This window comes from Lissotriton vulgaris, chromosome 5 (assembly GCF_964263255.1).
Source record: "Lissotriton vulgaris chromosome 5, aLisVul1.2, whole genome shotgun sequence".
Classification (NCBI taxonomy): domain Eukaryota; kingdom Metazoa; phylum Chordata; class Amphibia; order Caudata; family Salamandridae; genus Lissotriton; species Lissotriton vulgaris.
The window spans coordinates 1,022,213,712-1,022,230,144 of NC_141693.1; the positions used below are offsets into that span (position 1 = coordinate 1,022,213,712).

At 44.8% G+C, this 16,433-nt stretch overlaps 1 protein-coding gene across 2 annotated transcripts in view; it reads left to right on the forward strand.

Moving 5' to 3' along the window:
* Window positions 1-16,433, forward strand: part of ARMH3 (armadillo like helical domain containing 3) — a 624,464-nt gene that overhangs the window by 372,127 nt on the left and 235,904 nt on the right. For both annotated transcript variants that reach the window (XM_086922652.1, XM_086922653.1), the window contains one exon: window positions 3,897-3,962. In XM_086922652.1, coding sequence (XP_086778778.1) covers window positions 3,897-3,962 — 66 coding nt within the window. The remainder of the gene's footprint in view (window positions 1-3,896; window positions 3,963-16,433) is intronic.

A 16,433-nucleotide genomic window follows, 5' to 3' on the forward strand; every position in this document is an offset into this window, starting at 1 on the left:
GGAGGCTACACAATTGTTTGTGCGTGCACACGCAGTAGAGCATGCGTACACACAACACACCAAAGATACCGAGTTCCATTTTGGGAAGCCCAGGGCTTGTGGGAGGTGCTGGGAGAGTTGGATGTTTCTCCCAGATAGATTTGTGAATTGCTGCATTCCTGAGAACTGGGCAAGACTTACATTGGAGGAAGGAAAAGCCTAGCTCTTCAGTGCACAACACTAGTGGTACTTTGATTCTGGAAGGAGGTCACTGGTCAAAGGATCCTGTTCACGTCTGAAGAAGGGGATGCGCTGAAAAGAGAATCATAAAGAGTAGGCTGGGGCCCTTTGGTAACCTTTTGATGTGCATGTCTTGAGGCTGACATCCAGATGTGAACCTCTAGTCCCTCATGGCCTGTGTTTTGGGCTATCAAGATTGTAGTCAGTCCTGCTGTGATAGACTGCTCTCTGGAGGAAGAGCACAATGAACTAGAGAGCATTTCAAAGTGGGCAATCCCCAGAACACGAAATTCAAAGACAGAGACACTAACACACAAGTATGTCTCTCAATGGATTATAAAGCTGTAGCTGAAGCTGTACATCAGCACGAGAAGCTCATCACGAATCCTGCCTGTTTTGACCAGATAAAAAGTAAACCAAGTAAAATAAAAAGCAGAAAAAAAGTAAGGGGAGTCTGTGTGATGTTTGCAAAGTGTGAACCTAACTAAAAAGGCGGTGGAGTGCTTTATTCGCTCGAAGGCAAACATACAGTTGATTAGTTGTAGGAGGTTGCTAGCTATTGGATTATTACTGCATTGTGATGTAGTGTTCATTAAAGAGGCGTATCTTCAACTCTTTCCTAAATTGGAGCAGCATGGTGCAGTCCTTATGGATATGGGGATCTTAAACCAGATCCTTGATGCATAGATAGAAAAGTTCTACTGCATTCTTTGGTTTCTTTTTTACACTTCTTAATGTATGATGGTGTCCCAACTGCAGGAGCCTCCAGAGATGCTCTTTGAATCCTTGGTTACTTTGTCCCCCAGGTTGGCATTGTGGTCAGAAGTTGGTACTTGGAGTTAGATAAACCTAGTTCACTGCTTTCGAAAGCCTATTGATCCTTGGTGATCAATGCTAACAAAGCTGAACTAGTGCAGTGACCTCTATTGTGGCCTCTATGAAATTGCCAAGAGTGCAAAATGGTGCTGTTAGGGCTATTTACGGCTGATTGATACAACCATATCTCACTCGCAAGGAGATCCTTACGCTGGCTTCTTCTGGCTAAAGTATTCACTGCATATAATTATCTGCAGCGGCTGGCTGCTGAATACATTGTCTTCGACATTTTACTCGATGCCCCTACTAGGAGTCTCTGTAGTGCTAACCAGGTCAGTAATTATTCCACGGTGCAACGTTAAATATAAGGGTAGTTGATCCTTCTATGTCCAGATGCCTTCCATTTGGAACACTCTCTAGATATGTTAGATGCTCTGCCTTACTACTGGCATTCAGAAAGAAGCTTAAGGCAGTTCTGGCTGGCTAGGCTGCATTTAGACCAGCTGCAAGGGAGCCTTCAGAAGATACTGGCACAATACAAATGAGTAATCAGCTAAAGAGCAATGCTGTCCTGTAGTATTGTGCTGTATGAAGACTGCACTGAAGTGCGGATGGCACCTCATCTTTGAATAACTTATATTGCACTTGCCTAAATACCTTTCCGTATGAACCCATCACACAAATGCGGAATACTATGTTGCCATCACTCCAAAATCTGAAACATTAAGTATGTAAACTGTTGTCGCTTACCTTTGTCTGCTAGAAGCAGAAAATGCTTTTATGTCAAGCTGTCCTATTGTTCTTATTTTATGCCATTATGCTGCACTACAACAGCATAGGTGGGCTCTGTGCCTGTGCCCTTTGCAACACATTATACTGCTACATTTGTTTGCTAGGCACAGACAGGCACTTGCCCCGCAGCGCCTACATATTCTTTGCATGATCATGGCAGCTTACATTATAGCAATTGGCTGTGGCTGCTAGGTACTGGTGCAACTACAGTATTTGCTTCTTGGTTGCGAGATACTGGTGTGACACTTGTGCCAGCTACTTTTCAGTTCAGATGGGGTCTGCCCCTTTCAACCATTGACTTGCTTTGATCGGCCATAGGTTTGGACTTAGTGAATTGCATCTAGACACAGCCCACTGGAGTATTCATCGCTCAGCTAATTCCATTGGCTGTTTGGGTGTATTTTTCTGCATCCACCTGAGTGCTTATTGAACTGATGGAGAGACTACATGTTATGTTACGTTAATTAAATTTTTGAGCGCACAGCTGCCCCAGCGAAGGGGCGTCCCGGCGCTATATCTGAAAGGTAACATAACTAACAGAATCAGACAAAGTAGGGAGTTTTTAATAAGGCAGGGGGAAAAGATACGTTTTAACAGCTTTCCTGAAAGCAAAAAGATCTTCTAAAGAGCGAATGTAGACTGGAAGCGTGTTCCACAGTTTGGAAGCTAGCACCGTAAACGATCGGCCACCTAATCTGCATTTTTGGAAACGTGGGACAAGTGCTAGATTCTGACCGGCAGAACGGAGGCTGCGTGAAGGGGTGTACAAGGTCAGGAGGTGCTGGAGGATGGTAGGGGTATCAGTTTTAAGAATTTTAAACGCAAAACAAAGAGTCTTAAATTCTATGCGTCTAATTACTGGTAGCCAGTGCAATTTAGAAATTGTACTGCGGGCAGAGCAGAAACGCGGCAAGCCCACCAGGGCCCTGGCTGCCGCGTTCTGCACTCGTTGGAGTCGCAGGACTTCCGCCTGGTTGGCGCCCAAAAACAGTGAGCTCGCGTAATCGAGCCTCGATAGTACGCCAGCTTGAAATAACCATCTGACGTGTAGGGGCATCAAAAAATTTGAGGGTAGGCCTCAAACCACGCAGAATGCCAAAGCACATGGATGCCACCTTCTTAGTATGACACGAGAAGGTTAGTTTGGAGTCCAACCAGACGCCAAGATTTTTAAGTTCGAACACAGGTTTTGGAGGAGGTCCCAGCTCCTTAGGCCACCAGCTCGCACCCCACAGATCAGGATGTTTCTCTAGTACCATCACCTCGGTTTTGAGGGCGTTGAGCTGTAAACAGGTGGCTGTGAGCCAACTAGCAACAGCCCTCAAACCATCCGCAAAGTTTGATGCCAGTTGGTCAGAGTCCCCGTTTAGAGCCACCGCCAACTGAGTATCATCGGCGTATGATACCATTGTGAGACCCCAACTCTTCGCCACATTACATCTACAGCCCCCTCTGTCCACTCCAGCTTCCTCCTGTGTGCCTCGTTGTACTGTTCTAACGCGACATGCATTAGCAGAGTAAATCCAGACGGTGAGCTTTGCAACGCTTCTTAATTTATAGAATTTAGTAAGATCTCAGTCCCTGTATTCGTTTGAATTATTCTTTAATAAAGTAACTACACTATGGAGGGTTAACCCATCTTTCTTAAATCCCGTTTGTTCTGCGAGGTCTTTATTCTTTAATGAGACAACCTACTTTTACTTCGAACATTGATTGAGTCCGTTTTAATAGAAGCCTGATAGGGTCGTTTTAAAGAGTTACCACGAAGAATCCTTTGTGAAATGTAATGAGTAGCCTAATTTTATTTTAATAATATGTCATTAAATCTATCCCTGCAGTTTCAGAAAAAATACCTAGTTTTCCATTTAAACTTCAGAGCAGATCATTGGAACAAGGACTGTAAATCCAGCTTTTGTTGAAGTAGTGAAAAAATGTTTGCAGAAACAGAACTCTTTTCTAGAATGTTCCAGTTACTCGGTCTTGTTAAATAGCTGATTTTGGCCTAGAAAATAATCTTCCATTCACCAGAACCTCATAAAACATAAATATTCTGTTTTTATATTCAACAGGATCAATATGCAAATGCATTTCTACACGATGACAATATGAATTTCAGAGTCAACTTACATAGAATGGTAAGTGTTTTATTCAGTGACAATTTTAGCTCCATAAAGTTAATCTGCAAATGAGTAAATTTATTTAGTGAGCTAAGTAAGCAACCAACTCAATCGATTCCAGGACTTATTTTGTGCACATTGTGTCTTCTGTCTCCAGTTTTATTGTTCAGCTTTTAAGTGATGTGTATGGTGCTATTGGCAGTTTTCAGTAGTTAACCATAATAATCTCTCCATTAAATGCCTGGTAGAAGAGTAATGTGGTGTACACCCTCACTCTGTGTGCTGCCACTGGTATAAAACCCTCCGGAGCCACGTGGTGTGCATGAAGAACAAGGGCTCACCATCCCTGAACGAAATATTGAGTTTTGTCCACGGTAAGAAGAATCAGGCAGTGAATACAGAGTGTTGTCCTTCAGGTGCGGACTCAGCACTCTTCTTGTCAATGCAATAATAAAGCCTCAATCTGAGGTGCCCTACTCCTCCCCTGTGTAGGTCACCTAAACCGGCCTTATGCAAGGGGTTCAAAAATTCCTGGGAAGGCTAAAAGCACTAGGTCAGAAGACTATCCACCCTCGGATTCTGATTACTTATTCCAGTGGACCTTGTTGTCATAGTCCAGGGGTGTGGTCTAAAGTGGCTACACCCTGATAATCACCTAGGATCTAAATGACCTGCACAGGAGACCCTGTTACACTGTCAAGTAGAGTATCCACACCTTGGCATTTTGCCCTAAAACCTGTATAGGTAGCTACTGATAAGTACAGTACATCCCAGTCAGTCAGAGGTGAGCCATAGCACAGACAAAAAGCTCAAGAGGCAGTCTTTCTCCAATTGTCAGGAACTTCCAAAGTCAATCCCTAAGTTCAGGTGGCAGAAGGAGCATCAGAAGCACTAGAAGGCATCAGCCCCTGCTGTGATAGCTCCCTTGCAATCCCGACCCCTGTCCTGCTGAGAGTTAATTCCAATACCAGAAGTACACCATAACAAAGAGTTTGGGACACCACCTTGCTGGTTCACTTACTTACTCAAGTGACTTGGCAACCGTTTAAGTGGGTCAAGAGTTGAGCTATCATGAGTTTGACCACTGTAGCATGGGCCTATCTTTTCAGTACTTTCACACCAGCATTCTTTCCTTGAGGAGGTTGTGGCAAGGACAACTGGAGGAGAACCCACTCTACTTCTGTTATCCCGCTGACCCAATTGCATAATTTGACCACATGCTATCCTCCATCCTCTTAAACTTCTACCAAGATGCTCTAAGTCCAGTGTTGAAAGCCACCAAGTTCCTCTTCCTAGAGTTCTGCTGAAGCTCTGCTGCCTCCCTTATGACTTCTGAGGCCGGAGAATCATCCCACAGTACTCTTCCTGAACATCTCTGTGATTCATCAGTTCATGGTGCTACAGCTCTAGAAACTTTTGTGTATGTGTAGCATCTTCCTTTAGTTGTCTTTCTGTGAAAAGGCAAGAAAAAAACAAAGCACTATTGGTGCAGTAATAAAATAAAATGCAAGCTGGACTGGAGCCCATCAGTTGTACAAAGAATGAGACTCATTGCTAAAAGGACACAAAATATTTTTTTTAAACTTTATTTTTCCATTTACCAAACAAAAAACACAAAAAAACGAAAAAGAAAACATACAATGAAATTACAATCTGAGAACATCAAATGACATTTACCAAAAATCTGAAAAACATATTCATAAAATATGACTACAAATCTTGAGGACAGAGAGACTAAAAAAGGAAAGAAACAATGTGGTACATGAACACTAACAACTCCAAATATGCTATACTCAATGAAAAATCAATTACATGACAAAAACGGCAAACAATAAATACTGCTGAGCACAGAGACCGATAACCAAATAGATGTAAGGACAACTCTCCCCTGTTGTTCCACCCCAGAGTCCACAAGGTGCTTTCCCACACCGGAAGGGGTGATGCCGGACTGTAACTGAGAGTCTTGGGCTAATTGGTGCCAGGAGATATAGTCCCTATACGGGCCCCAGATGTCGATTGGTCTGGAGGAGGTGGGGAGTAAGGTGCTGAAGTCTTCGCAGTTCACATTGCAGAATGCTAAGCTGTTCAACCAGGAGCGAAGAGTAGGGGCGCGCCTGCTACCCCATAGCAGTGCTATCTCCCTTTTGGCTAGTAGGAAGCCAAGAGCCGCTAATTTACGAACCTTCTTTGGGAAGTGCTCAACATACCCCAACAGTGCTATCTCAGGTGTGGGAAGGAGCGGCATGGACAGTATATCCCCCAGGGTGGAGTGGATGTCTAGCCAATATGGTGTATTTTGGGACAAGTCCAGGACAAGTGTGCGAAATCAGCAAAGGGGGCAAGACATTTCTGACAATGGTGGGGTCGGGAATTGTCAATTCTGTGTGCGCGGGCAGGGGTAAAATACATCCTACGAAGGAATTTGAACTGAAGCAATTTATGGCAGCTGTTCAGTGAGACGACTGTTGTGGTTTTACAGCAATATGCCCTATGATCATCAGAGATAGGCCCACCCAGGTCCCCCTCCCAAGCGGCCCTAAGCCTAGAGTCATCAATTGGTTTGAGTGCCCCACACTGTTTGGGAGGCGTCTCATCCGGGGCTAAAGGAAATGAGGGGAAACCCGCCCTCAAAGCAGAGCGAATCCGGGTGAGAAGGAATGTGTCCATGAAGGAGCGCTAGCTAAACCGTGCCTCCTCTGACGCGGAGAATACATGCCCATCTGGGAATAAGTCCCCAAGGATGCGTATGTTGAATTTCGCCAAGGTGCGCTCTACCAAAGCCTCCCCTGTAATGGGGAAAAGGGGTGCATTGGGAAGGGGGAGGGCCGGTGAATATAAAAGATCAAGCCCCAAATATCTACGCAGTCTAATCCAGGCCCAACATGTAGTGGACACAGTCTGGATGTCACGGGGATCACGAGGAAAACCAGTGGGAAGAATTGTAAGGAGCCGTCTTGGAAGGACTAGATCTGCCTCTGGCCGTAAATATTGTATGCGTACGTCTGGATGGAACCAAACATATGCGTAGGCGCACTGCGCAACCAAATAATACAGATAAGTCTGGCACACCTAACCCCCCTCTGTCAGGTGGCAAAGTTAATACCTTCCAGCTGACCCGGGGTGTCCTATCTCCCCAGACCAAGCGAAGCAGTAGAGAGCTGAGTTGCGTGAAAAATGCCTTGTTTAAAGGAACGGGAATATTATTAAAATAGTACACAAAGCGGGGCAACACTATAATTTTAATAATTGCAATTCTGCATGCCATTGTTAAGGGCAAGCGAAGCCATCGGGTGATCTGTGATTCCAATGTGGCAATAGTGGAGCCATAGTTGAGACAAATCAACGATGCAGTGTCTAAATGGATGTGGATGCCCAGGTATTTAATGGAATCAACACACCATTCCAACAGAAACTCGAATGACCAAGGCGTAGTGCAGCCAGTGAGCGGGAAAATGACTGATTTGTGCCAGTTGATATGGAGCCCGGAAAAAGTGCAGAATCGAATAATTTCCCGAATCAATGATGCCAAATTATCCTGAGTCTGTCGAACGTATAATACCATGTCGTCCGCGTACATGGACAACAACAAAGGACCAGTGCGAAATTGCAGCCCACGCTGAAGGTGGTTCTCCTGAAACTGCCGAGCCAAGGGGTCCATGGCCAAAATAAATAAGGGGGGAGAGGGGGAAGCCCTGCTTAGTGCCTCTTGATAGAGGGAAAGGGTCAGACAACGTACCAAAGGACAAGAAATATTTTACTGAGAAACAGTATTTTTTTCAAGTGAGTAGATCTTTAAGATATTGGTGGCTCATAAATCTGGGGTCCCTAGGAAAAAACAACATACTCTCAGGATAGACTACAGAGATAAGTAGAGTGCACTTTGTTACATCTGTTCCCTCTGAGATTCTAGTACATTCAGTTCAATTCCAAATAGGTTGATTACTAGAGTTTGCTACAAAACTCATTTTTTAAGACCTGCCGTAATACCTTGCTTGTTTTAAGAGCACTAGCAACATAGAGGAAAAGCAATTATTCAGAAAGCAGATGTCTAATTAACCTAGAGTATGCTCATAGTCTTCTGTTTACCACATTGTGGCATTTGTAAGTCTTTGATTCATATAGGTTCCCTGACACGTCTCACCAAAGCCCAAAAGTTTGCTACATATCACATGGCCAGAGATACATACAAAGGGTTAAGTTGCTGTACTTCTATACCTGTGGATTGTTGTGTTTGAATCAAAAACACCTTAGTGTACTCCAGTAATGCACTGTATTTTGTGTCAGTTTAAGGTGGCCTATCAGCCATAGTCGGTAACACAGTGTGAATTGGGTCTTTACTTATGCAAAACTGTACATTACCGAACCGCAATAATGATTCCTCAGTTAGCATGCTGTAGAAACCATGTTTTTCCCATCAATTTACCTCTAATTCCAAAAATAATCACAAGGGTTGAGCTGTATTTGCATCCTTCCTTTGGTCTTAAACCCAGACAAATATTTAGAATTCCATGAGCTGATTAGTTAAATGAAAGTATATGGTTTGTAATGTATTTACGTTACATGAAGCTGTCAAAACAATCACCCTTGTTACACAGTACTGAAGCACGAGATTGCACAAAGGGGGCTATATTGTGTGCTCCTAATATAACACCTAGGATGTACAGGCAGGCCTGCACCCCCTCCACTTCGATCATGTTCTCTTCTCCCTTACTTTTATTTGTTCTCTTCCTCTCCTCCTGATTCTGATTACAACTCTCTCTACAGTACATTGTACTTTAAAGGGATTGCAAGCTTCCATCTTTTGTCCCCTCTGAGATACAAAGCTGTAATATTGATAATCACCTGCATGCAGCCGACCCTTCTCAATCATTTGGTGCTGATCCCTACGGGCACAGGTTGCTAACGAGTGGAGAAGACCATATGGAGATGGAGGAGGAGTAGCATAAGCTCTCTGCCCGTGCTCCTGCATGATCATCTGTACTGCTATGAGGCATGTAATTGCACAGTAAAATAAACATTTCTTGACATTAGCAGGGGTGTGCTATATGCAGCCAGTGCACACTCACGTTTCGCTGGTACCGCTCTGACAATTAGAGGATTGCTGGATTGTAACATTGTAACCCACTTTAGTAGCACAAGGTTGGGTCTTCAGTAGATGTGCATTTAGCCTACGTGTATTTTATAACATGCTCAGTTGCTTACTTTCTTTTGCTTGTCCTTTGCTTTGAATTTACAAAAACAGGTGCATTGCCAAACCCATATGAAGTATTCTCTGAAGCTGAAAATTCCAATGTCTGGGTTAATTGTGTTGACACTTCATCTAAGTGATAGATGTTCACTAGAAGTTATTACTCTCATTTTTGATAACATTGGTCTCTAAAAATGTATTGCACAGCACATAATGTTTCTGTGACCCTCACCAAATATTGTTGCTTACCACGTGTCCTCAGAAGTTGCAGGTTTTGACTTGTATGTTGCAGACAGAAGCCTGAGCACACCTATGAAAATCCATGTGAGTTTAAAAAAAAAACGTTTCCTTGTATTCTTGTCTGCTTTAACATCCTCCACTCATTCTAAAATTGACAGGGCCAGGATTCTTCAGCTAAAATGACCAGTACCATTATTTCTGAAGGATATGTCTAGCCACATATTCTTCAACTTGTGAATATCACCAGGCACCAGAGTGGATCTGAGATATGGAAACTAAAAAAGCAGTGCTTTCTCCACACCGACAAGTGGTGTGGCACAGTCAGTCATCACCCCTACTGACTAAGACACAGTACCATTACCGTGCAGTTGCGCACTGAAATTGCACCAACATTTTGGCTCAGGCTCCAACCAGAGTCTGCCTTTTGGAGGTGGCAATTGGGGTGATGGGAAAGTCTTTTGCTCACCCTGTGATGAGGACAACGGGTCTGATGACAGTGGACTGGATAATTCAGCCTTCACTGGATTGGTTCCTGCCCCTCAAACCGTCAGCTGAGAAAAATATATTCTTTGCCACAGTATTAGCAGGGTTGCTGACATCCTTGATCTCCATCTCCCAACTGGGCAAGTAAAAATACATTTTCCAATTGAGGTTCTTCGTAACCCTGACCCAAAGCCGACTGAACCTGTCCTGCTCTTCAGTGAGGCCCTCACTGACACTCTCTTATGCTAAAAGATGTTCTTACCATACGGTTAATTGATAAGTCCCACATCACCATGGACCAGGTTCAGGCAAGTCAAATGTTTTTAACTCTGCATCCAACCCCTGAGGGTTTTGCTAGTGCAGGTGTCCACTAGCGCAGGGGACCCTAACCTCTTTCTTACTGCTTCTCCTGAGTCCAAACATATTGGGACATTTGGAAAGAGAACATTTTCATAGGCCAGCCTTTGTTTTAGGTCTGTCAAAGCCAGCTGCCTCCTGAAACGCTACACCCATGCACTTTGGGACATCATTGGTGGGAGCTTACCGGCAGTCCGAGAACCCTTATAGTCCTCCTTCACCCAAACCAATCATGATGGCTAGCATGCAGCAATGTTTTTCATCTGATTTAGGCCTAGTCATCACAGATTGTCTAGGACAGGCTATTGGGACACCTGTGATGCTTCAGCACCATGCTTGGATGGAGTCAGCAGGCTTCTCCAGGGACATTTCAACATCCCTAATACACATGTCTTTTGATTAATCCAGTCTGTTTGGCAAAAAAGCAGACTTAGCCACAGAGTGTTTTAAAGTGACCAAAGCTGTAGCACATTCCTTGGGTCTTTCTTTACCAGTTCGACAATCTTCCCCAACAGTTATATCACTTTCGGTGATATGCCTGGGGCATGGCTTATTTGGAGCACCAGGCACCACTGTGGCCCCAACAGTCCAATAAGGTAATCAGGTACAGCATGTCTCCGTTCCCAACCTTCTGGCATCAACTTCAATAACTCTTTAGTGCACCCTTCGTGGCACACAACCATCTTGTAGGAGGCAGGGTCTGCCACTTTCTCCAGGGGTGGCAGAAAATCATTTCTGATAAGTGGGGCCTTGAAATGATCTCACTGGGCTACACCTTGCCATTTCTTTTTTGACTTGCCACCTCCTTTGGAGCAACTTTAGCTGGACCTTCTGTCTATTTTGTGACAGTACATGCAAGCTCTTTTGGCCAAAGGGGCCATAGAGATGCTTTCAGCCTCAGAAGTGAGGAGTAGTTATTCCCTGTACTTCTTTGTACTGAAGAAGAAACTGAAGAAGAATGGAGGCCTTCATCCTATTTTGTACCTTCATCCTCTCAACTCATTCCTTTGACAGGAAAAAATCATTATGCCCATGCTGGCCTAAGTTATATCTGCCCTGGATCCAGAAGCCTTGGATGGTAGTGTTGGGCATGCTGGATGCCCATTTTCACATTCCTGTCTTTTAAGCCCACAGGCACCACCTGCATTTCAAAGTGGGCAACAAGCATTTTCAGTTTGCTATGCTTCTTTCAGACTCACCAGTCCCCCATAGATGTTCACAAAGGTTATGGCAGTGGTTGCTGTCCATCTTCGGAGGTCAGGGTTACTAGTCTTCTCCTAGCTTGATTACTGGCTGTTGAAGGTGGGTTCACCATAGTCAGATGCAGACCACTTCCAGGAGATGAAAAATCTTTTTACAGCACTGAAGTTCTCCGTCAACCTGTTACAGTCACACCTGACTCCTTCACAGAGGCTCTCTTTCATTTGGTCTATCCAGGATGCTGAATGTTTTTTTACCTTCCCTTGATATCCAGGAGTACTGGACATTTGGGCTGTTTTCCTGATGTTTCAAAATCTATCCTGGCTTTTAGTGAGGATCACTTTAAAACTTGGTCTACTGACCACCTGCATCTTGCTCTCTGACCATGCTAGATGGCACATCTGAGCTTTGCAGTGGGGTCAGATGTTGCAGTGGTCCCAGCACCAGGGGAACATGTAAAAGATCTAAATTGGTGGATGATCAACCTCAATTGGACTAGCAGCAGTCCCCTCTCCCTCTGCCACCTAGAGTTGATGGTGTGACGGACGTGTCACTACTGGATTTGGGAGTTCATCTGGGAGATGGGCAGATCAGAGGTCTCTGGCGCTCCTCTGCATCTATTTGCTAGAGTTCTGGGCAATTAGGTTGGCATTGAAGGCCTTCCTGCTAACCATCAATGGGAGGCTGATGCAGGTTCTCATGAGCAATATCACTGTCATGTGGTACTTTAACAAGAACAGGGGTGGGTTCTCGGGTCTTGTGACAGGACACTCTGAATCTTTGGAACTGTCTGTGTCAACAGTGCATTTCCCTGGTTGTAAACCATCTGACAAGATCTGTGAATGCCAGAAAGGACAGACTCAGTCCCCATTGCCTGGCGGCTCACCAATACTAGCCATACACAGAGATGGCATAGGGTGTTTTTCAGCAATGGGAAGAACCCTGGGTTAGTGTCAACACTTTTGCCTGTTGGAACTCCGAACGGTGCTCTCTCTCAGAGACACATTCCACCCTGAGTGGAGAATGGGAGTTCTGTATGCCTTACTTGCCGCTCCTCCCCAGATATCTGAAGATCAGAAGAGACTGCGCTCAGGTCATCTTAGAGGCTTTAGATTGCACCGGGAGAGTGTGGTATTTGGAACTTATGGATTTGAGCATCTGTTCTGTGATCAAACTGCTGCTTTATGGTGTCCTTATGTCACAGCAGCAGGGCAGGGTCTTTCACCTGACCTGCACAAATTGCACCTCTATGCATGGAGGTTGAGTGGCAGCAGTTGATCTCCTTTGATCTTCCTTCCAAAGTCATTGATGTGATCTTGGCAGCCAGGCGGCCAGGCGCCCTTCCTTGAAATCTCTGTATGCCGGCCACTGGGATAAGTTACTGGGGTAAGTTGATGGCTTGGTGTGGCACTTGCAATGGGCCCAGGTCAAAGTGTCAGATGTGTTATTGTTTATTTTATCTTTGGCCAAACAAGGACTTACAGTGGACACTAAAAGGTCAGCCTTTTTACATTTTCTGGACCAGCCATCTTTGTTTAAATCACATGCTGTGATGAGTTTGCTTAAAGGTTTGAAAACCACGTGTCCACCAGACCCCTTTGTAATGCCACAATGGGACTTTAATTTGGTAATCGCTTTTTTAATCTTTACCCCTTTTGAGCCAATACACACTTGTCCTTTAAGCCTCATGACCTTGAAAACGGTCTTTCTAGTTGTGATAACACCAGAGCTTCTCATTAGTGTGCTTCAGACCCTCCGGGTCCAGCCCATAGTGTTAAGAACTCTGGCTGTGATCTTGCAGGCAGTGATGCCTTTTTATGTTTGACAGGATATCTCTTTTTCAATGTTATGTGCTCTGCCTAATCCCTCATCCCTCGAAAGAATAAGAGAGCTTTCATCTCAAAGAATATCAGGTGGGACATCAGCTCTTAGTGGGGTTCCATGGAGCAAAACACAGGCAAGGCAGAGCAGAAGTGGACCATTTTCTCCGTAGTAAGATCTGCTTCACATTAGCTTAAAAAGCAGCCTCTGGAAGGTCTGAGGGCTCATTCTAACAGAGACAAGACTGCTACCACTGCATTGGCACGTGGAAATCTGTTACCTTGCTACGTGAGCTTCAGTGTACACATTCACAAAGCACTATTGTCTTCACAGTCAGGTCCATCAGGATGGGAATTTTGCATGTTCTGTCCTGCAGGACTTTTTGTTTTGAGCCATTCCACAGAACCATCATCTTGGAAAGTACTGGTATGGTATCTATTCACAAGGTGAGGAATCTGTGGTTAGAAGTATCAGTCAGAAGAACAAGTGACTTACTTTCAGTAATGCTCTTTCTGATGGATATTCTATATAACTGCAGATTTCGGACTGCCCTCCCACTTCCCTGTTCCGTGTAATAGTCTCCTTCTCCATCTAAAAATGGCCCACTTTAGGAATCCGTACACTGGTCCTTCCAATCTGCTGATGGGCTCAGGGTCTGAGGGTGCGGGCAAGCTTACAAAAGATAATTACGCCAGCGTGTATGGGTGATGCTTATATACGGCTCCATTCATCACTTCTGGAGTAGAACGAAGTTGGCGTGGACACGCACAATGCCACCTACTAGCTCACAGGAGCACTGCTTTGCTTTTTGAGTTTCTCGAGCCAAGCTGATGGCTGGAGATCTTCACATAGTGAGGAATCTACGGTTAGATTCCGTATCCACCAGAAAAGAGCAGTAACATGTTCTTATTTGTGAGCGATTTTGTTTTAGCCTGTGCCACACCTCCCAAGGGCTCTGTCATAGTTGAATACAGGGCTGGGCCGGCAGTAGCAGGTATCGGACATTTGCCCAGGAGGCTGGAAGAGCGGGCCAGTTTTGTTACTGGGGGCCAGTTTTGCAGCAGTAATGCAATATTGGCCCCCCAATAACAAATTCAACATTGCTGGAGGCCGGTTTTGTTAAGCAACAGTGCTTCACGGTTGCCACCCTCTACCTCCACCCCAGGGGTGGGGGCCGGTTCGACAAAATTGGCAAGGCTGCTTTGGGTTCCCAGTCCGTCCCTCGTTGTATAGGTACAGCACACACTCTGTAAATCAGTCACAGATAACATATTCTGCCACGACCAGTGAAGTGCAGATTATGGTCACAATAAAAATACAAACTAGACCACATTTGGTTACTCATGGTTAACTGATGTGTAAAAATGTCAGAGTTCACTAGGTACATGCATAGTTTGATGGGATTTAATGCTTTTTGAGGAACTTAAATGAGCTCCAAATTCATACGACATGGACAAAGCACATACGTGGTTCTGTCCAAGAAGCAGAAGGGCACTATCTTTATCAGCTATCGTTAAACAGCATCACCATTGATGGGATCCTGCCTGCCACAAAAATGACAACACTCATACTGCTATCATGAAATTGGGAAGGAGGCTACTGCTAGGGGAATTGCATCTGGCACATATGGATCAGATGCCAATTGCCAAAGACTTGGGCTCAAAATGACTCTGTGCCATGATGTTGATTGTTAATGTATGTTAAGGCTGTGTTATTTTTATCTTCAAGATTGCAAATTAAAGGCTCTGAATGTTAGTGTGTCTGATGGGTGTTTCAGATTGCATTTGGAAGGCAAAGCAGTTGCGTACAATTTTTTCTGAGTTCAGTCTAAAAGGATGATCAAGTTTGAATACAACAGACCATAGTTGTGCTCAATCTTGGCAATGTAATGGTAATTTATGTATTTCTGTGCAGTGCACAATTTTCACATATTATATCCTTGATTATGAGTACAGGGCTAAATTATGACATTCTGAGTTTGCACACAGTTTGAAATTATGATAATTCATTTATTAGTGCCCCCTGTCCTTTTCCCCTGGGAAATTTCTAAGGCCATGACCTACTGAAATGTAATTTTGGAAACTCATGGAAATTTTCTGAAGCATGTCTTACTATATATATTCCTCAACATACAGGTCAGTTATAGAAGGCGCTCAGCATAAAGCACAGTAAAATGAGGGAATGACTGAGTTCATTACCAGGGTTGAAACTAGAAACACTATATCCTTCTTGCATTCCGAGGTAGAGTGGGTCCAGTTTAACTTGGACACCAGGTGCTAAATGCCGAGGAAGTGGTTTAGGGGTCACTTCTGATGGACAGTTGTGGAATTGTAGTTGTATGCAGGTTATAGAGGTCCCATTTAACAGTAGTCCTAAATTAATTCATTGAAAAGTTTTCACCGCCTTCACTCTACCCCTAAGGCAGTGGTTCCCAAACTGTGCACCGCGGCACCCCGTTGCGCCGTAATGAGGTGCCAGGGGTGCCGCGGTACGATGTGTGAAATTGCAGCCGCACCGTAATCATCCTGCAACATGTTTGGCCCAAGAGCGACGTGCGTACGTACGCGCTTATGTGCTTTCAGAGGCTTAGTCTCTGCCATTGCTTGAGAGGCTGGAGCCAGTGTGTGTATGTGTGTGAGTCATCTGGGAAGGGTAGTGACATGCCTGTGTGAAAGGAGGGGATGTGTGTGTGACTGGAGCTACAGGCTGATGGACCCAAGTGTGTATAAACGTGAGATTGAAGAGGGAGGTCTTGCTCTTGTGTGTTCGTGTGCATGTCAGCATGAATGTTAGAAGAGAAAAGGTGCTGACAGGGCCGGCTCTAGGATGGTGCGATCGGTGCCATAGCACTGGGCGCTGACTTGGGGTGGGGGGGCATCATTTTTAGGTCTCGCCTGTCAATGCGCATGCGCATTGAGCTTGCAAGACTATAGGGGCTTAAACAGTGTTTAACCATCAGGCGATTCCATGGCGATTACGTGCAGTGCCCGGGAAAAGCAAGCTCAATGCGCAAGCGCATTGACATTGAAAGCGCGTGCACATCAAAGCGACAAGGCTCCCTCCCACGGCTATCCCCAGCGTCCGCTGTGCCTCAGGTATTTCTCCTCCCCTAATTTATTCACTGCCCACGGCTTTCAATTTGACGGCCGCCAGGCCGTCTCTCCCCTTTCTCAACAGCACGCTATCACGCAGTTCAATGG